The sequence below is a fragment of the Eretmochelys imbricata genome, chromosome 9 (genome assembly GCF_965152235.1).
Source record: "Eretmochelys imbricata isolate rEreImb1 chromosome 9, rEreImb1.hap1, whole genome shotgun sequence".
Lineage (NCBI taxonomy): Eukaryota > Metazoa > Chordata > Testudines > Cheloniidae > Eretmochelys > Eretmochelys imbricata.
In genome coordinates this window covers 78,970,479-78,997,955 of record NC_135580.1, presented here as the reverse complement: position 1 = coordinate 78,997,955, position 27,477 = coordinate 78,970,479, and the positions used below count along the sequence as shown (strand labels likewise).

At 44.0% G+C, this 27,477-nt stretch overlaps 1 protein-coding gene across 3 annotated transcripts in view; it reads right to left on the bottom strand.

The window, feature by feature from the left end:
* Nucleotides 1-7,481: 7,481 nt before the first annotated feature.
* The window catches only part of OPHN1 (oligophrenin 1), a 124,559-nt gene continuing 104,563 nt past the window's right edge, over nucleotides 7,482-27,477 (bottom strand). For all 3 annotated transcript variants that reach the window (XM_077826633.1, XM_077826632.1, XM_077826634.1), the window contains 8 exons: nucleotides 26,248-26,353; nucleotides 24,244-24,403; nucleotides 17,438-17,585; nucleotides 15,507-15,818; nucleotides 12,516-12,681; nucleotides 10,970-11,020; nucleotides 9,979-10,029; nucleotides 7,482-9,454 (listed from right to left, as the gene is read on the bottom strand). In XM_077826633.1, coding sequence (XP_077682759.1) covers nucleotides 9,987-10,029; nucleotides 10,970-11,020; nucleotides 12,516-12,681; nucleotides 15,507-15,818; nucleotides 17,438-17,585; nucleotides 24,244-24,403; nucleotides 26,248-26,353 — 986 coding nt within the window. In that variant the 3' untranslated portion in view covers nucleotides 7,482-9,454; nucleotides 9,979-9,986. The remainder of the gene's footprint in view (nucleotides 9,455-9,978; nucleotides 10,030-10,969; nucleotides 11,021-12,515; nucleotides 12,682-15,506; nucleotides 15,819-17,437; nucleotides 17,586-24,243; nucleotides 24,404-26,247; nucleotides 26,354-27,477) is intronic.

Here is a 27,477-nt window from a genome sequence, read left to right as displayed (position 1 = left end):
TACATACAAAATGATGGGGTCTAAATTAGCTGTTACCACTCAAGAAAGAGATCTTGGAGCCATTGTGGATAGTTCTCTGAAAACATCCCTCAATGTGCAGCAGCAGTTAAAAAAGCGAACAGAATGTTAGGAACCATTAGGAAAGGGATAGATAATAACACAGAAAATATCATAATGCCACGACATAAATCTGTGATATGCCCATATCTTGAATACTGTGTGCAGTTCTGGTCACCCCATCTCTAAAAAGATATATTTGAATTGGAAAAGGTACAGAGAAGGGCAACCGAAATTATCAGAGGTATTGAACAGCTTCCATATGAGGAGGTATTTTAAAAGATTTGGATTGTTCTGTTTAGAAAAGAGATGACTAAAGGGGAATATGATGGAGGTCTATAAAATCATGAATGGTGTGGAGAAAGTGAATAAGGGAATGTTATTTACAGCTTCACAAAACATAAGAACTAGGGATCACCCAATGAAATTGATAGGTGGCAGGTTAAAACAAACAAAAGGAAGTACTTCTTTACACAACGCACTGTCAACCTGTAGAACTCATTGCCAGGCAATGCTGTGAAGGCCAAAAGTATAACAGGATTGAAAAAAAGAATTAGATAGTTCACGGAGGATAGGTCTATCAATGGCTACTAGCCAAGATGGTCAGAGATGCAACCCCATGCTCTGGGTGTCCTATACCTCTGACTGCTAGAAGCTGGGAGTGGATGCCAGGGATGGATCACTTGATAAATTGCCCTGTTCTGTTCATTCCCTCTGAAGCATCTGGCATTAGCCAAGGTTAGAAGACAGGGCTAGATGGACCATTGGTCTGACCCAGCATGGCAATTCTTATGTTATGGTCTTAAGTGGGTGGATTCTTGTGCCAGTCTTAAATACTGTTACAGCACATATGTAAATCCCATTTTTGATTATTTATAGTTATCTTTTTAAATGTCCCTTTGCCCACTCCTGGCTCAATCACTATATACCTCTCTGAGGCCTAGTCACATGTGAAGCATGAACTTTAAACATTTATCTTTTTAATGACTTATCTGTGTAAATACATAAATAAAATCTTCTTTGTAGTCTGCAAAGCACTTGCCTACTCAGACACCCAAAACACAGCTGAACACATTTACCTCATACTTTTAAAAAACAAATACATTCCCCCATTGTTTGAGATCCCCACACTATTGCTAATTATGTACAGTGCTCTAGGTGCTACAGGGTATAGCTCAGTTGGGAGGCTAGAGGAAAGAAAAAAACAGGTTTCCTTCCCTGAAACACGTAAGGTCTCAGGACATAAATGGAAAAATCCCAGCCCCAAAAGAGATTTTTTTCAGAATATTATGAACAAGGGAAAATGAAAGGTCAGAATGAAAGCCTTCCTGCATCTTAACGAAAGGCTTTTCTACTTTGGTACCAATAATGCATATGGCTCATAAAAAGATTACTTTTCAACATTTTCCACAGACATAAGGGGCTCATAAAATGTGAAAATGTAAGAATGCTAATGACTGTGAGGCAGGTCTCAGGCTAGTGAAAGTAAAGCAGCTGATTTGTGTCATTCTAAATGCTCCCTCTGCTTGCTGGGAAGTTGTGACTGCCTTTGTGTGTACGTGCGTATGTCTGCATTTTGGTGATAATGTCGCAGAGTCTAGTTGCATTAAATCCCCACATAAACCTAACAGGGTGTGGCTTTGTTTTTCCTGGGGTATTTTTGGGGTGTTTTTTTGTTCAAGAACTTTCATTAGTTCAGGATTCAAACTATTTCTGCTTTACAGACTTCCAGCTGAATCACAAGACAAAATTCACTGCCAAGCTCAAGTGCATATCCATGGCAGCTGTGGTTACAAATGGATTGTTTTGTAAAACAGAGATGGTAAAATAGAACGTGATAAAAAACCCAGAGAAATATATCAAGAGCCATTTTAGCTTCTCATCTCACCGGGGAAATTTCATCTGGATAAGTGGCAAAAGCTGCTCTCTCACTCCTGCACTCTATCTCAGTCCTAACCACCAGCATTATCCTGCTGCCTATAGGTTTTTGCCAAAGCACCTTTCTCCTGACCTGCAACATCCCCTTTAAATTCCAGTCTCTAGGTTCCCAGCTGCAATTCCATCTAATCCTGACTGCAGTACCCTTGCTATTGCAGCGTTGGTGACCAGTTTACTCCTTACCCCCACGCCCCCGAACAAACTGTTGCCTATAAACCTTCATCTTGAGCTTCAATACTCCACGTTATTACGGTCCAAAATAGTTCCACAGTTGCATTTCAATGATGCCCTGCAGCACCCACTGCTCGTTTAGCCCTAGGCTACTCCATGTCAAATAATGCTTATCTCAGCCAGACCAGTAGCATGCCCGTTATTTATTTGGCTGAGACTGCTTATGACCCAACCAAGGATTTGAACCCTGTCTTCAAAGGGAAGGTTTTGTGCATTGACTAACTGTCTGCTCCATATACACCTTCAGTTATAATCAATGACTCAGCAGGGCTGGGAAGCGTTAGGAGTTTTCTACAATATTCCCCATAGGGTGCCATTTGCAGTGTTTGTTTGATCAAAGTGGCAGGGTACAGTGCAGTACTACATTATATTACTAAGCCAGGCTGTCTTGACCGGAAAGCAGAAAACCATTCCATTTGAAATGTATCAAGAGAAAAGCAAAGAAAACATTGAACATAATGTGGTGAGAGCTGAATACAAGAATTCAGGGAGAAAATATACTATTTGTATGTGTCTACAGGCCATTGCCACGTGAGGGAGTTCAGTTGGGAAAAGACCAAAGCTTCAGCGCAGACTCGGTAGCCGCAAAATCATTTTCCTCTTGTACTAACTCTCTGAGAGGCTGTCACGAGGAGTGCCACAGTAAATCTTACCGCTGGCGGGAAAGGCCCAGGCAGACATCTTGGAATCATATTTGCAGCCTTGGATGTTGCAGGCTCTTTAAAAGGACCACAGAATTCTGTGGCCATAGAACAGTAGCTGGTGCTTTGTTATAATAGGGTGCAGGAAATATAAAATATCCAAACGCAGCCATGCCGCTTGAGGCATAAAAAAGCACAAGACACATACTCTGGGGCGTAAAATGCTCAAACAAGGCATTCAGTAGGTCTTGAACCATCCTTTAGTCAGTATAAGGCCAGCCCATTTGACAGCACATGCCTTTGGGCTGGAAAATCATGGGGTCAAGTTGCACACCAGGCCTGGTAGTTATCCGGTGTCTGGTGGCATTTGATGACTTCTGAGTCAAGGATGCCACTTTCAGCTGAGACACTGAACTGAAGTCACATCTGCCTCCAGTCACTGGTTAGGTGGAAGAACCCAGGGCACAATTCAGAAGAGTGTTGGGGATAACTTTGATATCCCAGCCAACAATCCCTACCACCATAAGTAGATTATAATGTCCCAGGCTGCAAGTGAGCTAACGCAGGATGGAGAATAGCTAATACCATCACCCCCAGCTGCATCTTCACTGGCCGCACACAACTGTTGTGTATTGTTCCTGCCTGCTCATACAAAAGACAGTGTGTACTGCCCTAGGAATGGCTGCACTTCCGCAGTGGCTGCACGCACAGCTACACCCAATGTATGAGCCATTTGGGGCTCTGTTAAGCTGTCAGGCACAGCAGAAATGCCCGACACTATTAAAGGAACTAGAGCCAGTGGTTTAGAAAGACGGCAGTGAGCTCTGACCAAGCTAATTCTCTGCAGCTGCATGGGGCAGAAACGTGTTTTGGCAAAGCCTTCCCCTGGATGCCGTTTGAAGTTTCCCTGCCGCCGTCTCACAGTGCCCTTTCTGTACAGATGAAAGAGGCCGATGGAAATTATTTATGGGTTTGTCTAGATAAAAATCAGAGAACCGATTGAACACCCAGGGGCTGTTGGAGACCCGAGCCCCTCCTTTCACGCTGGCCTCAGATATATGCTTCCTAATAAGGATGATTAAGAAAGAACATGAATTGCAAGTCTGAGACAAGTTTGGCCAGAATCTGGCCCTGCTGTCTAACCAGAGGGCATGAGTAAAACTTGCCAATAAGCTAGACAGGGCTGGCTGAGCCTTGTTTGCGCCTTAAAGGAGGTCTGACAGCATGAGAAGGATTCAGATTGAGAGGAGTAACCCTCCTGTGAAATGAGTGCACACACCAAGGCGAGCAGCCAAGGACACCTCCCCAGCAGCAACCCCATGGGCTGAGCCTTTCAAAGGAACGACTGCTCCATTCGGCTCCTTGCCAATCACACTTGTTTTTTAGCTATTTCCCTCTCCTTTCTTACCTTCCCAGCACTGAGCCTTCCCAAGCCATCGATAGGAGAGACACTGAGAGACTTAAGAGGTCAACTTCTTGGTCTTCTTCAGCCATTGATAGTGCAGGCGTCAGATACTGTTGGGTAAAAGCCTTCACAATCAGTGGCCTGTGGGTTTGGGAGACTTTACATAACCTTAAAACCAAATGACATTAACGACAGAGTCAGGAGGCAGAAACAGTGATAGGCGTTAGTGTTCATGGTAGCTATCGGATCAAACAGCTCTTGCTGCTCCATCCATTCTTTCATAAAAGTCCCTCTGCCAGAGAGACTCTTGGCCCACTGTCACCTGAGCTTCCTCATTTTAGTAGCTGTTGAGCCCCATCCCTTATTCTCCCAACCATTAGGATGGTCTCTGGGCCTTTCAGGCTGCCATCTGCTTTTTCTGCTCCTCAGTCATGGCTCTACAACTGGTGTTGGGCCTCTCTTTGAAAGTGGAAGGGTGCTTTGTCTTCAGGAGGGGCCATTCTAGAAAAATAAACCAAAATTCCCAGAACTGGGGAAAAAAATGTTTGTAATAGTGCAAAATTAGCATCAATCCGAACAGGGCAACGGACATAAGAGAAAAGAATTGAACAACAGTTGCAGGCCAGAGGGAAAAAGGAGCTAGAACAAGACTCAGTGGTCTGAGGTTAAACAAGGCAAACTTAGTTTAAATTCTAGGCAACATAAAGACTGTCGCTCAGTAATAATCCTCCACACAGGATGTGGCTTCACCAGCCCATAAGTACTTGCCTTGAGTGTGCTGGACCCCAGCATTAAGAACCCCAGAGCAAGCATGTACTTGCTAACAACTGCACAGACCCCGCTAGACAAATGAGCTCATTGTAAAAATTAACGACTATGGAACATTTAAGTATTAAAAGGTGAAATCCAGTGAAATCACACAGCTGTGACCAAGAGCAAAATTACGCTCCAGCTATGTATTCAATTGTTATCCAACAAAGGAAATAGTTCTGTTTTCCCTTATTACTAGAGCCACAACTACGAATTAAACTACTATAAAAACCCAGTCTCCAGAAGCCTTCTTTCTTCTTAGTGTAACAATGTCAGATCTTATTTCCTTTTATTTAATCATTATGTTGGCAAGTACTGGCTGTGGGTCTAATGATGATGATGATAGAGGTTTTATAGCTCTACATATTTTCAGCTATTGGCCCATTATCACACAGCGTTTAAATATACCCCGTGAGTCCTGTGGCACTTCCTGCAATGATGCACCCTTGGGTGGTCACCCTGACTCTTAGCCTTTGTACCAAAAAGGAGAGATGTTTGAAGATGGGTATTTGGCTGTGGCCCATTTTCTCAGTCTGCCATCTCCCTTCATACAAGTCAGCTTCTTGGAGTCTGCCCACAACTTCCCTGCCTGAGGCTTGTGAAGCAATGGTGTTTGGCAACTCTGAGTGAATAAATAAAGGAGAAACATGCTATAAGTCAGCCCAATGTGGAGCAGTGGGTGGAAACTAGCTCCTTGTTGCAATTGGCTAATTCTAATGGTCTAATGGTTTTCCTCAGCAAGATGAAGTCTCACTTGGTGCATCCCCTTGCAGGGCTCAATGGGGCAAATTATGTCTGAAGGACACCAGGGCCAGCTGCGGCTGCCCGCTGTAACCAGAGAAAGGAAAAACGAGCACAGCATAAGAAAAAGGCTGCAAGTAGGGAGGAGCATGCGGCTCCCAGTTAAAAGCAGGATCTAAAGTTCATACACAAGCAGATCTGCAGTTTTTGGTTCAGGCCCATCTCTACTTATAAACTTTCCTGGATGAAATGAAAAGCCCTTTGCTAAGGAAAACCTGCCCCTTGCAATGGAGGTTCCACTGGGTGTTAGCTGTGGGAGGGGAGCAATTTCATACATACAAAAATCACCCTTGTGTCTTTGCTCCTCTGTTTCTGGGAGCTGTTTGAACCTATTGCCCCCTTACCAGTTCACAGCTATTAAAGGGCCTATAGTAGAGCAGAGATTCATTTTTCTCTGCTGTAGCTTTTGCTGCACGGAGAGTGGCACTGGAATTTGGTCATCTTACAAAATTAACAGTCAATGCTGTTGATCTTGGCTGGGTTGTAGGTGAGTACTAACACCGCTCCTCTCCCCTAACACGCACTGTGGTGACCTGTACACCTCCCTCCGGCTTGGTCTGCATGTGAAATGGGAGCACAGAATTCACAGGAGGCTTCTACCACATTCAGTTAAAGGTCAAGCCACTCAGTTGTTTTCATCCAGTTGTATTATAGCCACCCTAGAAGAAAGAGGAATTATTTATGGCTTGATTTAGGAATTATGTCCAAGGTGGTAATGGGACAAAATTAAGGAAAGAATTCATAGGAAATAACAGGGAAAAACCAAACCAAACCCTTCTGAATTGTAGAACGTTTTCCTATTGGACTTGGGAAAATCAGCATTTGGGACTTCTCTACTAGACTGGACACTGCATTAGAAAAGGGACAAACAGGGACCAACACTGTAGGAAGGTGGACTAGATGGGGCTTGTTAGGTCTGCTCCATTTCCACTTTCTGTGATCCAGATGGGGCTTGTTAGGTCTGCTCCGTTTCCACTTTCTGTGATCCAGATGGGGCTTGTTAGGTCTGCTCCATTTCCACTTTCTGTGATCCACATCAGAATGTGCAAAGCCATTCGGTGTCTGATGGGGCCTGGCTCACATACCATCCGAAGGGCTAAAGGTTTTTAAATAAAATTCATGTAATTAAAAAAAGGGAGAGCACCGACACTTTGAAGGACACGTGTCCTGGGTTTTTACTTCATGGAAACTTGAACATCACAGCTAATTTAACCTTTGTACAAGAAAAAAATAGATCAGATGGTTGATGTCACATGGCACCTAAAAAATTCAGAACAGCTGTGCCAAATCCCCACTTTCTTCCTGTTGCTTTGCTCATGGTCACTGACATGAGGGAATGTCCCTCAAACCCTCATACTGCAGGACCTTGCATATTAAAGCCATGTCACACTCATCCCAGCATACAGCTGTGCTTATGGAGAAAAAGAGCACAGGACAGAGAGAAGTGCGGTTCATTCACTGCTACCCATCATTGTTTAGAATTAAATAGAAATTTGAAAAACAAACCTCTTCTGGTGGGTTGTGTTCTTTTTCTCATTGATAAATAGCAATTCCTCCCCCAAAACCACCCCACAGATATCTTCTGCAAGACAAATGAATCTGGCTCTGTTTCTTTATTTCCTTCTGCATACAGAAGATTTATCAGTACAGCTGCGGCGGTGGGGAGAATGATTAACAGTACATTTTCCAAAGGGCCTCCAATTCTGGGTGTGTCTGCTTTTGAGTGACTAATATTTAGATACTTAGAGGCTGGGTTTTAATGCTGCTGAGCATTTGCTGCTCTCTTTGACTTCAGGAATTTTGGGTGCTCGGCTCTTTTGAAAATCCAAGGCCCACGGTGTCTCAAAACTGGGCATCCAAAATTAGAGGGCACGTTTGGAAATGTTGTCTGATCACACACATACAAAACTTTTGAGAGTTGTGGCCAAAATGGTGGCTAAATTCTTAGTGGCAGAATGGTGGTTTTGTGTCCTCCACTCCTTGGAGAGAGAGTCAGGGCCAAATTCAGACCTGGATTAAAAAGGTGCAGCTCCACTGATACCAGATGAAATTGGTCCATAGACTCTGGAGAAGATTCCCCACAAGATCAGTGTAATTCTGATACAGGTGAAAGCACTGTACCACTAGCTCTCAGTTTCCACTATGCACACTTGCAGTTGGGCCATCTTATCTTTGTGCATTTTTAACAACTTCACCTGAAGAGAATGTTACTTTTTTGGTGTTGATAGTGATTTTCTAATCACAAGAGTGTGTCATGGAGGAACTGGACTGGCTGCTCACACACTCTGAAAGCCCAGAGATGCTGATGTGCACGATGTAATATTGATGTTTACATCGCTTTTTTAAAAGCCACCTTCACCTGCCACTGCTACAAGCAGACCTCTGGGACTGCCAGCTGTGAGCACAGGACTGCAGACTAAGGGAACAGGCACACCATTCACACACCACTGTCATTTCCCGCAAAAACCAGAAGTACATTCATTAATAAAGCAGGATTTCACATTAGCTGCACACAGACAGGCGATAAGGACAGCTCTGAAAGCACCAGCAAATTGCATGCTCTGCAGTGGTCCTTTGGCAAGTCAGTATTTGTGCACTAGGCACAGCTGGAATACACGGCGTGGAGGTTTGCTTTGGTTTCAGACCCACTAACTTTATAGAAGGGTGTTTGTAATAACATGTAACCTCTTCTTCCAAGCAATCGGAAATCGGGGAGCAGCTCCACAAAGGCCCCTGACTAACAGAACACTGGCTCCTGGGAATGGCTTGGGGACATTTTCAGCATGTAAGGAAGATCAGAAATGGGCAAGGTGCTGCCTTAGGTCTGTGGGGGAAGGTAGGGAGACTGAACATTGCACAGCTATATGTATGCTGGGCTGAACACTGGCCTTCAGTGGAACCAGGACATGGACCCATATGGTTAACAGAGTTTTCTCGTAATGCCTTAACCACTGAAACAACACAATATGGTTTACTTAGCACTCAAACCAGTTTTTTTAAAACAGCATGTCAATAGCAAGAACTTTCCAACAGCAAAAGGATGTCAGCACATCATACCCAGGTACCCAAGCTCTGGGTATTGGTCGCTTGCATTTTGACTGCACATCCATCCAAGCTCAATGTCTTTCCAGAGTGGAATTTCCAAAGGGTTGGAGGGCAGATTGCTTTCAGTACTCTCTGCTATTCCTTCCATGGCCTGCCTGCTGCTCAGTTCTGTAGATTAGGTCGGCTCTCACCACTCTGTCAGTCCCATGGTTTATTACCCTCCTTAGATATGACAAGCATCCTTTACATGTTGCCCAAGGCAGGAGCAAGGGGAGCTGTGGCAAAATGGCCCAAACCAAACATTTAATTTAACAGGGACAAGGGCTGGGTCTTCCTCCTATTTCATTCCCCTCTCTTTTAACTGCACGAGCTATTCACAATGGTATGCTCCACTAGTCAGTGTCCAACAGGACAGCTGCACTCCAGGATCACATCACACAGATTGAAACAGTCTGGGGAGCAGGGGAATCCATTTCAGAAGCACAGAAAATCTCCTGGAGCCAGCCAGGGTTAGGTGGATAGAAGCCTGAAAGAAGAAAACAATCAGGTGAACAGAGTGAGACAGTCAATGGTGGCAAATACACATTGATCATTTAACCCTTAGAAACAGGCTTGAACCAAGCACGCCCTATTTCTGGGGTTGTTCGCACCTGGCCATGAACTTTGTTGGTGGCCCCTCACAATAAGGACTCAAACACACACTTATCTACCTTAAAGCCCAGTAGGACAAAGTAGTAGTGACCATAACCAGGGTTCACAGAGAATAGGTAGCAGCTTCTGCAGCAGGTGCCAGTGGAATCCATGCCATGAAATAATAGATTTCCACGGAACACTGGTTTACCTTGCCCTGCTACACTGCACCAGGAAAGAGAAAATGGACCACTTCTGACGACCACTCCTCCCCAGTCTTCTGCTGGAGAAGGCGAGAGGAGGCCGCTATCTGTCTCTCCTTACAAATTCCCAGCTACTTCCACTGGCCTCCCTTCCACCCAGTCAGCTGAAGCCAGGTTAAAATTATGCAGTTGGTTGCTTTCTGTGACAGACACATACCTTTATCCTCAGCTCTCATCACTTGGGAGTCTGCCTTGCGGTGATGAGGAGCTGTGAGTGAGGGGATAGGAGAAGGGAGAGAAACAAAATCAATTTAATAAACAAGCCTAAAATCAGGGCCATGAATCTACAAGGAGGAATGGGATGGCAGGCAAGGTTAATGTACATTGCTCAGTACATTAGGCAAGAAAATTGTAAGCATCACTAAGAGAGACATCCTCCCCTTCCCCCCATCTGTCACTTTCTAAAAGATCTACACACAGCCATGATTGTGCTTTTGGTACATGCCAAAAAACCAAACAGTGGTGCTGGTGATCTATAAGAATGGGAAGATGAAGCCTGCATGTATCGGTACTGCTCAGAACTAAATTTACAGCAGCAAGAAAGAGTGAACTGTATCTAATTCAAAACACTGACACCCTACCCTGCCCGGAAGATCTGACATGGACTTCAAAGCCATCATATTCATTAACAGTGGAGTTCCAATTGGAAACCGATTATGTGTAGTGTCAGTTTAATGTCTAATCCGGTATAACGAGGTTATACTCTGCACTTCCAAGGGGACAGATTCAAGGGAGCAATCAGTCTCATCTTTTTGCTGATCCTAAGCTTTTCATATACTGGGTATTGTGAAATACAACCAAACACCCAACACACTGGCATAGAGCTGAACTCACATCAACACAATGATCGAAAGAAATATTTATTACCTAGCAGATATGAACTCAAACTACAAAATTCAGATCCAGCTCTAGATTGTTATTCAGATCTAGCTTGTGAAGGCCCCAAAGTTTGTTTTGTTTTGATGCAGTGTTCTGGTTGGAAACCATCTCTTTACCCAGGAATACTGAAGTCCAGGAAAGAACCAGATGGGGGCCTCCTGCCTACACTGCCCACTTGTAATTAGAGGGTCACTTCTGTGCTGAGGTGCAGGCTTTTTTGTTTGTGTGTGTTTTTGTGTGAAAGCACCTTAGTTCCTGGCATCTCTTACCTGCTTGTCCTCCGGGAAGCTGTCTCGAAGAACTTTGTTCTGGAGGCCACTCTGCAAACAAAACCAGCAAAGTTCTTTGAGTTCTCCCATGATAAGGCAGTTATTTGATGAGACACTATTTGTATCAAAGAGCAATTATTTGGTGAGGGGAGGGAGATAGGCTGCCACTGGAAAGCACTGAGGATGGTCAACAATAGCATCCTACCAATATCCTTCTCTGGTCTGATCAGAGATGCTACTTCTGCTCTCACACCTCTGGTTTTGCTCTTGCCTGACACAGTACTGACCGCTTGCTGCCAGAGATGATGTCTTACTGCCTGCAGCCCAACGGCCTAAACCTCTCTGCTTGAGGATCTTTAATCCCTGTATCCTTAATTTTATGACCTATGATCTCCATCGGGCTTACCACAGACCTGACTTCCAATTGTAATTGTAACAGAAAGGAATCACAGCAAACGATTAACAGTAACAGGCCAACCTTTGCCCATCCTTCCTCAGGCATAAGGCCCACTGAAACCAATAGGAATTTGACCTGAGTAAGAAGTGCAAATTGCAGGATTTGGATCAACTACATAACACTGCTTAACTGAAAGTTATTCACCAAATCAAGCAGGGCTATTCCAGAGACACTATATGTCGGGAGCACAATGCACGGGGACCTCAGATTCTGCTCCTCTCTGAACAAAGGACACTGCTTTCCGCATGCTGTGCCATGACACTGGGTATCGCACCTCTTGTTCCATTGAGGGCATGACACTTCATTGGCTTTTGTGTACTTAAATGGATGAATGTGGTCACAAAGGATGTTTCATAACAGCAAGTCATCTGCAATGGGGTATGTGAGGGCTTGGGGGAGGAAGCAGGTAGAAATCTTAACCCTATGACCTTGTGATCTATAGGAGAGTGGGAAGAAATGCCAGCATAGGGGTCCACGATAAAGTATCAGGTAGCCAGTGTCAGTGTCAGACCCTGACAGGGTGACAGAGCAATGAAAAATGTAAGCTCGGTTATGGTATTACCGCACGAGTAGCACACAGTGAATTCTTTGCTGGTAACACTTAGAAGCCCTTCTTCAAGCCAAACTGAAGTCAATGGTGAAATCTTGAGATCTTTAGTCATTCTTTACGTAAGAACACTCCCATTGAGTCCAATGGGATTATTGTCAGCTATAGTGTAAGTGAAATTGGAGCACAGAGCTCAGTTTAATTAGTGGTCAGCTTCCCCCTCATTTTGCTGAGAACAAATCCAAGCAGCATCAACTCTTTCTTGGAAAGTTTGTTCTTTTGTGTGGCTTGTTCACCCAGAAGTGATTAGACGTTTCTCATACCATTGTTACTGGACACAACAGAGGGCCCTGGGGAGGAAATGGAGTCCCCATGACTAAACTACAAAAGGCTCATGGTTTCATTTGATTAGTGCCATTGTATGGCGTTTATCACCTTGCTTTTCCTTCTGCACATTTTCCACATCCCTTGACTGCTAGGAATTGCCTCCTGTTGGGCTTTTAAGTCCGGGCACACAGCCCTGATGGGGATTTCCTACTTACACAGATGAAGGCATTTCCTCCACTCCTCCTGCTATTGGCTCAGGCTTCTGCTCCAGCTTCTGGGATGGGGGAGCTCTGCACGGAGGGTCTGGAGGTCTCACTGGGGGCCGTGTTATCACTGGCTTATCTCCAGGGGATCGAACTTTAGTGAAGGTGTCGTACTCACCTGAAAGGTTGAAGATGACAAACACTGTCAGCAATGCTTTGGAGTGAGAGCCAAAGATTGTGAAGAGGCAGAAGTTTCAGGCTGGTTGGAGAGAGGGGCACTATGGGAATCTAACTGCACAACCAGAGGCAGACATTACTGTTTCATGGCAAACTGACCCTGTTCAATGTCTCTGAGGCTATTATTGCATTATTTGAGATAAAAAAAACTAACCACAAGGTTTTCCAATGGAAACCATGTTCAGTGCTTCTCTACGGAATCAGGGAGAGATTGATTAAATTCTAATGCTCAGTCATAGCTGAGATTACTGAAGTTCCCTCTTAGGACCTTCCCGAGCCTCTGCTCCACCAAACTTCACACTAGGCCTTTATTCCAGGAAGCTGGACTATATTTACTCTGCTCCATGCATCTTCCTTCCCCTTCCCTGGATTCCTACCCATTCCCTTCACCAGCTTCCTATTCCTCCCACCCTGAGTTCCTTGGCCTGGCTTCCTATCCATCTCAGAATCCAGCTGAACACTGCAATCATACTTTTCAAAACTCTCCATGGCCCTGCTGCACCCAAACTCTTTGACCTGTTATCAACCTAGGCCCTGCTCAGTCACTGCACTCCATCTACTTTGACCTCCTGCATCCTTTACCTTGTCTTGCCACCACTGGCAGAAGGTTGTGGGATAAAATGCTCTTTCATTTGTGCCACTCAATCTCTCCAAATCCTTTCTCCCTCCTTCCTCTGTGACACTGAATCATTCTTTCTCTTCCCATTTCACCTTCCAAGCCACTACCCAACTTCTTTAGGAAGCATTTTGACTGATTCATAGATTATGAAACCAGAAGAAACATTGTGATCATCTAGTCTGACCTCCTGCATAACACAGGCCATAGATTAATTCCTGTTAAACTTGACTATATCTATTTATATCTATATCTCTTTTAAATCAAAATTGGATTGTTTTCTAAAAGTTTCCAGTGATGGAGAATGCACCACAAACCTTGGTAAGATATTACAGTTAAAAATGTATTACAATGTTAAAAATCGATGACTTATTTCTAATCTGAATTTGTCTAGCTTCAACTTCCAGCCACTCAATCTTGTTATACCTTTGTATGGTAGACTGAGGAGCCGTTTTTTACTCAATTTCTGTTCCCCATGTAGGTACTTATAGATTGTGATCACTTTACCCCCCAACCTTCTCTTTGATAAGTAGATTGAGGTCCTTGAGTCTCTCACCATAAGGCATATTTTCCAATCCTTTAATCATTCTCGTGAATTTCTTTGAATCCTCTCCAATTTTTCAGTACCCTTCTTGAATTATGGACACCAAAACTGGACACAGTATTCCAGTGGCTGCATCAGTGCCAAATACAGATGTTATATAAACTCCCTACTCCTACTCGAGATTCACTGTTTATACATCCCAAAATCGCATTAGCCTATTTTGTCAATGTGTGTACTTTGGACACACTATAGAGATGCAATGTGTTACATTATAATAACATAATAACTTCAAATGCAAAATAGCAGTTAATGTTCAGCCACTTCCATATGTAAAAACCATCCTATTATACCAAAAGCAGATTTCTATCCAATACTTATGGTCAGATTTATATGAGATCAGTAGTATTATTCAAATTAACTTTATGGTTGTGCTACCAAGCCAAACCTTGTTATTCTCTTTCTTTTTATTATACCCAGGAGTCAACATAAGTGTGCAGCCTACTGTTTCCTTTCTAAGTACGAGACTGTGAAGGCTATTAGGTTATGAAAGCATCTAGCAAGCAGAGAGATGAACACAGGAAGAGCTGTCAATGCATAAAACAATCATCTTTCTTTTTTATAAACAACCCACATCTGTGTCATTGGAGTGATCTGTACATTTTGGCAAAGTACCACACCTTCCTTTATCTATTTTAAATGGAAAATGTCAAGTTAAATTTGGTCCCAAATTGAGTCTTTTAAATTACCAAAAGAAAACAAGTTTTTTATCACATTTGTGCTAAATAGAAATGCTTCCTTGATTTTTTAAAATTCCAGTGGAAACAGATGAAATAAATCTTGCCCTGCCAGTGTGTGCAATCCAGCCATTGCAGCATCAAGAACCTAAAAGGGAAACTGACTATAAGCAAAAGTAAAAGTGACTTCATTGATTTTCTTTGTCTGCACTGAGAGAAATACAAAATGCAAGTGCACTGCCTAAACAGCTAAAAGCATTTTGTATTTTTCAAATTACTCAAGTTTTCAATATCTAAAGCACTCATCTTAGATGGTTCTGAATCATTTCTATTCAGATTTGAATTCTGATTTTACAGAGTCCATTGGGCCACTATGTGATCTCTGAATCTAAAGGTCGAACCCTTGCATGAGTTCCCAGCATGTCTTGTGCCCATGCCAACTCTAATGCTTCAGAGGACTAGTCTACCGTATCAGCATTGCTACATAAAGCTCTGAAATAGCACAGGCCAATCTATGCCCTTTCCTCCATCAGTAAGCAACAGGCTGAGCTTACAAACCCGTCTGTAATAAAAATGGGCTGAATGCATGATGATTGGATCTGGATCAGAACGTCCTCAGAAGGAGGAGGGTCCGGCTCCAGTGGTCCATGTGAGGGTTTTGATCTCAGGTCCCCTACTGTTGAACTGCATGAAAAGAGACACAGGTTGCAAAAATAGCACTTCCCTCTGCAAACCCCCTCCCCCTCCAGTCTGACAAAACGCAAAACATTTGGGGTGCTTGTCACAATGTTTGCTGTGATTTCTGCAGTGCAACAAGATGGGCGAGAGTTCCACCCAAGGTCAGCTGAGACCTTCCAAAGCAGAAAACTTACCCTCCTTGCTGTATATCATGGGCTTCAGAGTAGGCCTCTTAGCATGGACAACAGAGGTCTTTAGAGCAGTGGTGCCAGTCACCACTCCGTTTGCGGCCTTGTTGGCGAGCTTAGCTCCCCCATCCTGCAGCTTGGACACCAGCTTTCCCACAACCACCTCAGAGGACTGTTCATGCTTGCTCTCTGAGCCAGGCCTCCCAGGATCAGCCTCCCCTGCTCTCTGTGTAGGCAGTCTGCTGCGATGTAGCGGCTTGGGGGCTTCTGTACTATTCGAGATGATGGTGCCGTTAGGAGTCTGATCACGGGTGTCACCTGGGAACCGAAGGAAAAGGGAATAAATGCAGGCACCAGGCGAAACCCTGAGATGCATAGGGCCTGATTTTCACAAGTGCTCACTCAGCACTCGCTGCTCGCAACGCCTTTGAAAACAGGCTCCGAGGGTCTGTGATAGTAACTAGAAATTAGCAAACCTGCCTGGTCTGCTTTTGTGGCCCACACTGTGTGCAGTGCGAAAGGGAACTCGCTTGCCCTGGTGGTGAGAAATAAGTGACTGTGAAACGTTACTTCAGTTTCACTAATCTAAGGTGAGAAAAGGAAATCTACTGATGTACTTTTAAAATCTATGATTTTTAGAGGGACACTGTTGACTTCCATTTCCTAGTCAATTTAAAAACATAAAAAATAAAAGTCGTTTCTGGGAATACACTTGCCTGTGAATCCCCCTGACAGATTTTGTGGTTTTACTACCATGTTTTCATAGTTTTGCAAATGTTTTTATTTTCCCTGTTGCTGTGTGAAAGATCCATACAAACAACAGAGTGCACCACAGCGAAACTGACTGCACTACGGTCTCTGACCTGCAAGGTGTCAACACCCTGGTCCTCAGTCAGCAAACATTTAAGCACAAGCTTAATCTTAAGTACCTGAGTAGGTCCACCAACTTTAAGGGACTACTCTAGTGCTTAAAGTTAAGCATGTGCTTAAATGAATTGGTAAATTGGGCCAAATGCTCAAACTTGCAAGTTCAAGTCCAAAAGCACAAAGTAAACAAACTGAAAACAAAACAGAGAACTATTTTTTTCCTAATCTCTTTCAGCAACAGGAGTAACAAGTAATGATCTTAGGAGTAACTTGTAACAACAACTGGTAAAACATCTGCAGACAGAAGCATGAGTAGAAGTTGACTGTGCCCCTTCAACATGACAGCAGTGTGCCTCTGTATTAGTAAATACTAACCAACAAAATAAATTCAACAGGGGAAATGCTTTAATCAGGGCTTGTTAAGCAATGACTCAATTCCTTGCTCTTATTTTTCTTGCGGTGCCTCACTTGATTCACCCTGAATTGCCAGTGGCTCAGGCTCATCACGAGCTCTCTCAGTATCGAGCTCTGTTCAGTACAAGTAAGTCAATCCTAGGGCTTAAAGCAAGCACTGATCTGCTTAGCTTGACTGCGCTCCGTGGCTCAGCGCTGCTGGAATTGACGGTAGAGCTGCATCTCATATGCTGTGCTAGAGAAGATGCTTTTATTTTTCAAATCTATGAACTTATTTACATTACGCTGCACTTTTATCTGTGGAACTGTGAGGCCCTTTCGAATGGAAGAGCACGGTGTTTAATTTAGATCTCTGAAGGATCAAGCTATGAGAAAACCCTGCTCCAAAGTAGTTTAGGAGCTGTTAGATCAGAAGCAGCCTAAATGCAGATATTTACTCTCCTTCCACTTTCTACAAGGGGAAACAAAAACTCCGAACAACCCTTCTTCCCACCCCACACGTTAATGCCCTTGGAAATGTGATGCTGTTGCTGCAGTTTCAAATCCATCCCTCCCACAATGAGTGGGAAGCTGGGATCCATCGTACAGTGCCAACCAGAGAACTGTAAGAGCTGGAGACTGAGGTGGTAGCGGTATCAGTGAACAGCTGAACTGACCTTGATTTTCTTCCAGGGAACCACCATAGAAGACAGGTCTTTCCCTCAGCGGGCGCTTGGAGATTGTGATGGGTTTGTGCCTTCGGGCAGCTACCCTGGGAGGAGGCACTGGGGGGGCAGCACTGTCCTCAGGTGGGCTGGAGTAGATCTGTAGGGAAGAGTGATTTAGAAGGATATGATTTCAGTTGATCCTCTGCTCCACTGTTACTTGACACTCACTATATTGGGCCAATCAGGCCAGACTCCTGGGGTTTCCCCATAGCCCCTTAATCAAACAGATTTTTAACTAGAAGTCATCCTCAAATGGATTACATTTGACATCAAGATTCAAAGCTCTGAACAGGAAGGAAGAATGGTCTTGGATTAAAAGCACAGATCTAGGAACTGAGAGACTAGGGTTTTATTCTTGACTCTGACCCTGACATGCATCTGTGATGCTGGGAAATTCAGTTGGCTTATCTGTGCCTCAGTTTCCCCCTGTAAAATTGGGATTATGTTATTTCCTTCCCTCACGGGAGTATTGTCATGATCTATTTATTACTATTTGTAAAGGACTGGAAGGTGTTATAGAAGGACAACCTCTTATTACTGTTATCATTGGCTAGGCAATGTTAATCATTCAAATCCAAAGAGTCGACTTTGGATTTTTTGCAAAGCTCCTGCTATGTTTTAAGATCTGCTGATCATGATTCATGCACTCCCTTTCCAAAGGACAGACTCCCACCCCAAAGCCATGTGACTCAAGAGCAGGGTAATAAGGGAAATGCATCTCACTGAGATAAAGTATACACCTAGAGATCAGTCCTAAACTATGTCCAATAAGTGCTGGGTGCACTTGACTGGGGGAGCTGCAAAGGAGCCATGTGCAGCTCAGCAATCCTGGAGTTAAGTTTACACTTCGTCCAGCTTAGTTTAGAGCTGTTTTAGGGTTGCTCTAAACTATGCTGGCTGAATACCTCTCTCCCCTGTCCCCATGGGGCTGGTAGGAGAACCAGGGATCACTAGAGTGCAGCAATGCTCTAATGCTGCCAACAGCCTCTCTACACCAAGGCTAGGAGAGGGGATAGCATTAGGATTGCCACCTTGGTAATATTTAAAAACCGGACACTGCAGCAGGAGTGCTGGAACTTCCCCTGCCCCCTTACTTCCCCCCGAGGCCCCACCTGTGCCCTGCCTCTTCCTCTCAGAGGTCCCACCTGTGCCCTTCCTCTTCCCTCCAAAGCCCTGCCCCTGCCCCTTTTCCCGAGGCCCTGCCCCTGCCTGCCCCTTCCCCTCGAGGCCCCGTCCCCATCCACTCCTCTTCTCTGTCGCTCGCTGCTTTTCCCCTCCCGGCATCCCCCAGCCCGGGTCAGGAGGGACTCACATGCAGAACCAAGGCTGGGAGCGGCAGCCACCTGACACAGGCAGGAGGCAGCCCCGGCTGAGTAGGGGCTGGTGCGGGTGATGACCTGCTGCCTCCCCTCCTCCCTTGCCTGCAGTAACCAGACTTTAGGTGTCCGGTTAGTAGATCTGACCAGACACTGTCAGGTCCCCTTTTCGACTGGACTTTTTGGTCAAAAACCAGGCACCTGGCCACCCTAGATAGCGTATGAGCTGGCTATGACAGTCCTGCAGCACCTAGGAATTCTCCTGTGCTGGACAAATCCCTAGCTGTCTGCTTATACCAGCTTTTTGGTCTGTTTGCAGCATCAGAGCAGCACAAATGTGGTGGAGTAAGGTTCAGTACAACCACTGAGCTTTGGGGAAAGCTGTGCATTACTAACTGTGTTCACTAGGCTGCTATGTCTCTTGGTGTGGGCTTTTTTCTAGACAGATTTCCTGTTATGCAGCTTTGCACGCACCCACTTCAAAAACTGAAATGCTAAACTAGACAATGCTATAAAAAAACCCTAATAAAACATGCCTTTCCACACGATGGCAGGGCATATTAACCAGGCCTCAAAGCAGACAGTTGATGAGAAGAGCAAATTTAATCTTCTGCAGAAATCATTCAAACAACCCCCACATTAGCATCAAAAGAAACCATCAGACCCATGGCCACTCAGTTACTAATTTGTCTTAAACAATCGTTGATTAATAAATCTGGTTCCCTGTCATACTGGTCATCCAGCCCTTACTTCTGACTTGGGTGGTTTTAATTTAGTTGCTCTCATTTATTCAGATCCTTTCTTCACAGTTGAAGAAGCATTGATTAACCTTTGAACAGGCTTTTGAAGACATAAAATACCATATGAAGGCCGCAATCCAACTGCTATTGAATTCTTTCCACTGATGTTACAGGGGATTAGATTGGGCGCTAAATGCTCAGTTATTGTATAGGCCGGGAATGGATGGCTCAGGGCAACTGTAATGGGATACAGAGATGTTCCCTTTTAGATCACTGATCTAAACTTGGCCTGGGTTGATAGCTACCAAAAATCATGACAATCTGACAGTTAGGTGGCCTGTGTGGAATGGATTGCTGGTCACGGACAAGAATCCCAATCGTAAAAAAATTCATAACTGACACCTTTGCTAGCAGCATTGGCAGAAAGAACAGAAAATGAATGAAGCCTGGAGACTGAACCACTTTGTCACTGGAGAGGGGACTCTCACTGCGTGGGGAAGCATGCTGGGCCACTGCCCGTTCTGCACCTATTTTTGGTTCAGGGATTTTTGGGGAGTCATTCACACATGTTTTAAATGTAATAATCACTTTTTCCCCTGTATAAAACAATTTCTTTGTTAGAAAACTGATTTCCTTCCTCTTTCAAACCAAGAGAAATTCTGTGAGGTCAAACAAGTGGGATGAGACAGTGTAACACTCTCCAGCTTCTTTTTCCTGAATCTTCTTGGGTCATGAAGACCTGGCAGAATGTATAAAAGTGATGACAGGTCCCAGGCATCTCTGCAATCAGATTCCCCAAGGTCTAACTTACAATACCAGCATGTGAGCAGCAGGGAGCATGATCTCTCTCTACTGATCAAGCAAGTACAGGGATGTAATATTTTCAGTGGCATTAACCATTTCTCAAACTCTCCAGTCAGTTTGGTACAAATGCTGTTTGTTAGGATTGGGCGTGTGCTCCTGCTTTTTCCCATCTCTCTTTGTATTCAGCACGAGAGATATTCCATGTTTTGCAACTGTATGCACACAGCTGCCTCTCTGAATTCAGGGCAAGAATTCAGGAATCTCTTCCAAACTCCAGTCTCTTGGGTTTGGATCTTTTGCTTTGAGATCCTGTGACATAAAGCAGCTGTCGACATTTAACAGACTCTGACTCCAGTGGTTCAGTTCTTTGCAGATGGCGATACTTTTTCTCCATCCTAGAATACGAAGGTCCAGAGTGTTCCCTTTGCCCTGATGCCAAGGAGGTTTCTTTGGCATTATTAGCCCATGATTTAAAAGCACAACTTTGGGAGTCATTAAAATAGCAGAATAAGGATCAATGAATCAATACTAAGGCAAGTTTCACAAAACCTGTTGAAACGCCAACCTCTTTCCTGTCTGCAATGCGCTAAGGAAAGTCACATCATGGCTCTTAAAGGAAGAGTACTTCCAGCATCAACTCTTACACCATTACCACAGACAGGCAAATGCAGGAGATGCTTTTTAGCTTGATATGTAAGTGCTGCTGAAATATGCAGCCATCCACAGCTTTCCAAGATGCTGACACAAGCCCTGTTTGCTTTGTGTATTTTGAAATGAAAATCAAATTTAAATAATTCAGAAATATAATGATATTGACCCAATCTCAGCATTAGACACTAAAGTTCATACAGCAACAGGAGTTATTTCCAGAGGAATCAAATTTTTAATTTAGCTGTGGCATGGAAATTTAAGCTGTTGAAGCAATAATTACCCAAACTGACTTAGTGAATTTCCTTGTCCTTAGAGTCTTCATAATGCACTATATAAATAATATATCTATTCTACTTCAAACTCATTTGAAGTATTTGCTTATATGTCAGTTGAAGATATTTTAGATACTGAAGCTGCGTTTATAAGCTCAGTCTAATAAAACGTTACTAGCTTAACCTTATCATTGCAGAAATTAAAGGCAAGGAAGCAGAGGTCTGTCTTAATTAAAATTTCATTCCAGAGCTTGGAGATTGCAGAGTAATCATACATTTTCCCTGGCTCCCCTCTGCAGGCCATTATCTGGGCTGCAAACTCTATAACACAGAAGAGAGAGGTCATACTGTAGTGCAGAATCTGAGCATTTAACTTATAATCAACTAGCTGTTCAGTTGAAAGAGCTTGCTAGGGAATGGTTTCAATGAACTGTAATGAAACCAAGGTGTGTTATTTTCACTGGCTTCTTGTCAATTTCTAAATCCAACTAAAATTATCCTGCAGGTACTCAAATCTCCATGGATTCATCCATCCACTCATCCAAACCCCAGCACCACCATCTACGACTCACTCTTCTGTTCTGATCTCTGCTCTACCTCTGACCATATGCCCACCTTCTCAACTACTGTGCTCCTTCACATTTGACCTACTCTCCCCTCCCCAGAAGTGTGTGTGTGTGTGCGGGGGTCACTTTTCACTTGTGCTGATCTGTCTCACAGGAACTCTTTCTCCATCCTCCTCAAAGGCAGGTAACTATCTCTCCTTAAAGCATGCTTTACAGCTTTCCTCTTCTCGTATGCTGGACTTTCTCTATGAAGTATTCTGTGATCAAGGGCACTAAGTAAAGATAAAGGGCCAAATTCATCCCTAGTAAGTTGTGCAGGAATGAATCTGACCCTAATACCTTTTACTGAATGCTGCAGCTGATCAGTTTTCACATTTTATTATAAAACTCAATTATACTCTTCCAAACTACCCCCCCAAAATACCAAATGATTAAATTTATACCAGATATTATTAGTGACAAATCACCAACACATTAGGTAGCAGAGTACTCTACATTCCATCACAACAGAGACAGCCATGATCAACATCAGCTTGTGTGTGTGTGTGTGTAAACAGGTTTTTGTATAGCACCAGGCATAATCATAGAATATCAGGGTTGAAAGGGACCTCAGGAGGTCATCGATTCCAACCCCCTGCTCAAAGCAGGACCAATCCCCAGCTAAACCATCCCAGCCAGGGCTTTGTCAAGCCTGACCTTAAAAACCTCAAAGGAAGGAGATTCCACCACCTCCCTAGGTAACGCATTCCAGTGTTTTACCACCTTCCTAGTGAAAGAGTTTTTCCTAATATCCAACCTAAACCTCCCCCACTGCAACTTGAGACCATTACTCCTTGTTCTATCATCTGCTACCACTGAGAACAGTCGAGATCCATCCTCTTTGGAACCCTCTTTCAGGTAGTGAAACCAGCTATCAAATCCCCCCTCATTCTTCTCTTCTGCAGACTAAATAATCCCAGTTTCCTCAGCCTCTTCTCATAAGTCATGTGCTCCAGCCCCCTAATAATTTTTGTTGCCCTCCCCTCAACTCTTTCCAATTTTTCCACATCCTTCTTGTAGTGTGGGGCCCAAAACTGGACACAGAACTCCAGACGAGACCTCACCGATGCCGAATAGAGGGGAATGATCACATCCCTCGATCTGCTGGCAATGCTCCTACTTATACAGCCCAAAATGCTGTTAGCCTTCTTGGCAACAAGGGCACACTGTTGACTCATATCCAGCTTCTCGTCCACTGTAACCCCTAGGTGCTTTTCTGCAGATCTGCTGCCTAGCCACTCGGTCCCTAGTCTGTAGCAGTGCATAGGAGTCTTCCGTCAAAAGTGCACGACTCTGCACTTGTCCTTGTTGAACCTCAGCAGATTTCTTTTGGCCCAATTCTCTAATTTGTCTAGGTCCCTCTGTATCCTATTCCTACCCTCCAGCGTATCTACCTCTCCTCCCAGTTTAGTGTCATCTGCAAACTTGCTGAGGGTGCAATCCACACCATCCTCCAGATCATTAGTGAAGATATTGAACAAAACTGGCCCCAGGACCGACCCCTGGGGCAATAATGAGGCTCCAATAATGAGGCTCCAATCCTGATTGAGGCTTCTGGAGACTACTGTAATACAAATATTAAATAAAGGTCCCATGAAAATGAAAATCTTGGTGCAACTTTAAATATGGAGCTGCTATCAATACCTCCATAATTAAATAATAATAGCGTGAACTCTTTCAAAATTCTGTATCAGCAGCTGGTCCTTTCCGCCAGTTCCACTGTCTAGAGCTTTATGGGCAAAGTATTACTCTATACAGAACTCAAAAATGTCAGATGTATGCTGAAACTTGCACTAAAGACTCCCCCTCCAATTGGCAGCTCCTCTCTCAAGAGATCACTTTGAAGTACTGCCACACGTGGCTTTCTTCAATTTTTAGTTAAAAAAATCCCTATCCAACAGGCAACTTGTTTTTATTGATCCTTTAGCAAGTCACTTAAGAGAGACTTCACTTAAGAGTAGTTCTACAGTTACCTATTTCGGACCATGTCAGGTGAGACCTATTGTCCATACAGTTTGGTTTTCTGTCCCCGATCAACACCAGTTGCTTCAGAGGAAAATGTAAAACTCCCATACTGTACAGCTATATAGCAAGTTTCCTAGTGGGGAATTTCTTCTGTTAAAGCCGTGAGTGCGGCCCCTTAAGAAAGCCAAGCCTTTATGAAGTAACCAAAGGAAACTGTGAAGAACATGTGATTGTTACAGCTTTTGCTTCCACTTTGTGCATCTCTGAATAGTACAATTAAAACCATAAGAGGAATCCAGCAAAACAAGCCAGTGCTCCAGACCACACAGCACAATGATCCACAAGGACTTGATAGAGCACTAGTGAGCTTTTGAGGCAAGCTCTTGAGGGCTGGCCCCATACCTTGTCAAAGTGCTCGATGAGGATCTCAACCACAATGTTTTGGAACTTGATATTCATCATGGCAGCGACGGTGTCCTCCTGCGCCCGCATAAGGGTGGGGCCGAATATAACCCCCATGTTGGATGGGGACATCAGATTCTCTCTGCTGTGCTCACACACGCTGTTGGCATGGGTGGAGGAAAAGAAAAAGATGAGATTAGAAGACAATGTGAAAGGCCATTTAAAAACTGCAAGATTAATTAATTCAATTTCCTCCATATTGTAAAGCAGAACCAGGTTTCCCGTGCCCGTGAAGCTGCTCATAAAACATATATCTGGCTACGATAAGCACATTCTTTGGCTATGCAGAAAGCTTGAGAGTGCGATGTACTGGTATTGTTATTTGATCCCTTCAAATGTCTGGCTCCTCTTTTAGGAGGATCACTACCCCGGGAATCATTAGCTGTCCATGCTATATGCATGTTAAGTGAACCATTTATTTTGGAATGATTCGTTTAGCCAAGACATGCATTGGGATTTTTTTCCCAAAGAAGAAGAACTGCGTACAAGGATGGAATCTCTGAAAGATTTCAGAGAGATCTCTACGGTATCGTTTTTCTGAAAGCGTCATGGCTTTCAAGAAACAGAGTGCTATTTATGTAGCTGTGTTTAGATTTCAGTGCCATATGCAGCCCCACTGAATAGCACCAACTATGGATTGATTTATAGGCTAATCTAGGAAGAGACCACACAGTATTCAGGTATAGAATTGGAGTCTGAACTTCAAGGGCTGGGAGCAGAGATATTCTGATGCTGAGCTCTGAGTTTTACTTCTGCCACCTACCTCCTATTGGCATTTATGAGATTTCTGCCACCACAGACAAGGTGGGGAATAGGGCCCTCAATGCAAAACTCTGTGTAGGCAACAAAAGAACTACTATTAATAATGGGTCAGCCTGACTGTAAATGGTGCCTAAAAAAAGGCACTGCCCCTTCTGCAGAGAGGTTTTTAAAAAATATCCTGTCTGCCAAAGGCTAGCGACGAGTCCAAGTACCAGGACCATGTATCCAGCCTTCTTACCCCTGAAATAGAGGGGTTACGACCAAATAGCACGAAGATCCAAATCCCCATTTGGAGCTACAAAATAAATCCCTGTCCAGTGTGGTTTTACCAACCCAAACCAGCCCTGTAAATGTCGTGTTTTGAAAGTGGCTCTTCCAATTTGGCCAAAGCACATCCTTTCAATCTGGAGGCCAGTCCCTCCCCAAACCATGTCTGTTAGTGAGCAGAACTCCAGCATCTTTCCCTCCCCATGAGCTTCAGCATGGCTGGCACAATGAGCACCGTCAAGAGGTGACTCTCTATATGACTCCCATGTGAGATGAGGATACTAGGTTCTGCACCTTGCATCCTCACATTCACTGTGAAAGGAGGGCAGGAAAACAGCAACTCCAGTGCCTTCACCATCAATGGACAGATTTTTATTGGTGCTGAGTGCTCATGGCACCAGCTGAAGTCAAACAGCAGCAGGTGCCCAGCACCTCAGAAAGATCAGCTCCTAACTGGACATTAGGGAGGGCTTGAAGGCTAATGTGCCTAGCACCAATGCTCCTCAAAGGACAAAGCACATTGAATCCATAGTACAAGCAGTGTGTTCAGTATGTGCTTAATCTCCAGTCCCAGGGAACAGGGGTCTTAAAACTGCTCCAAAATTCCAGACATAATGTTGTTGTTAATTGGGCTGGCCAGACACTAGGTTTACAGCTCTGGTCTGTTAGACCATATTATCATATAAAAATTATTCTCTAACTTGGTGCTTCTCATAAAGCAGCCATTGACTGTAAGTGGCAGGTGGACAGGGGAATATCAAATACAGGGATAGCCACACAATTTGGGCAGTATATTCCCAGCTGTACAATAGTTGTCAAGGGCTTAATTAATTTGCCAGAGAAACAGGCTGGCTTCTCCGACTCCTTTTTTTTATCTCTCTGGTTTAACAGGAATATTTACTGGATTCTGCTTACTTGACCAGGTGTCGTATGAGGAGTTCCAACATCTCTCTATTCTTCTCAGGTAGTTTATAAACCAGAGAGTGAATGGCTCCCAGCCTGTAATCTAGGTTCTCAGATTCTGGAAAGAAACAAGAGAGAAGTTTTTGCCTACTGCTTAAAAAAATAATATGTGTTATTCCCTGAGGTGTGGGGCCAGCCTGCCAAGAGCAAATGAGAGCAAACTGGAAGGAGGGCAATTACACAGCAGCAAGGTTATCATCATGAGAAATGAAGTGACGAGGAAAGAGGTGAAATCAAGCTTAAAAGGGGCTCAGAGTGGGATTTTTCAACTGAAATGTAGTGCTGGTGAAATGTGCTGCATGAACAGAACCAATACAGCATGAGCAGCCGCTTCCCTCGCACACCAACCCTAGGAACCTCAGCCCAGATTGAGCAAAAGCAGTTCTAGGGCCAAGCGAGCAATTCAGGCCCCTCTGATGAGACTGTTCTTAGCATAGGTACTTAGTACTGTACATGGGGGTAAAATGCACAGGATTAATAAGCATCCAGTCAAGAGGCACAAACCAGCCTGGAACAATAAAATACACAATGCATACAGAACAGAGTGTGATCTTTACAGTTGGAAAACTGCATGGACATTTCTGAGGAGGGTAAGGGAGGGGGTTAATATTTCCATCTACCGAGCTATAATTGGTATAATAAGACAGAAAATCTAGCAACTCTTGGGTTTGAGCACAGTCATCTGGAGGAGGAGAATTTTTCTTTAGCAGAACGAGAAGCAACATTATTAATTTTCCAAGGGCCAAGGAGGTGCCAAGCTGCAGTTCCATGGAGCTGCAGGTGCTCACCACCTCAGGTTTGAGCCCAATGTGTTTTCCCCAGATATAAGACATTTTAAGACACCATCCTCTCTTTTATTAAGAAAGTTGCTTAAGTAACTGCATACCCAGGCTCTCTATCTCTGCACTTCTGCTCTAGATGTAATTATGAGGGTGCAGCTACTTTAAAATTATGAAAGATAAATTGCAAAGAGACATTTTACCAGGATTGAAGATGACCCAGGTTTTAAATGAGTCTTAGCTCAGATTCTGCCCTGTTAACATACTCATGTTATTTGCCTGACCTTTGTCAGTTTGGTCTGTTACTTAGCACTAGCCGCTCCATCAGAAAAATGCATTTCGCATACTTGAAGGTATTATGGGTTCAGCATTCCAGGACAAAACTCAGTGCCAAAGAGGGACA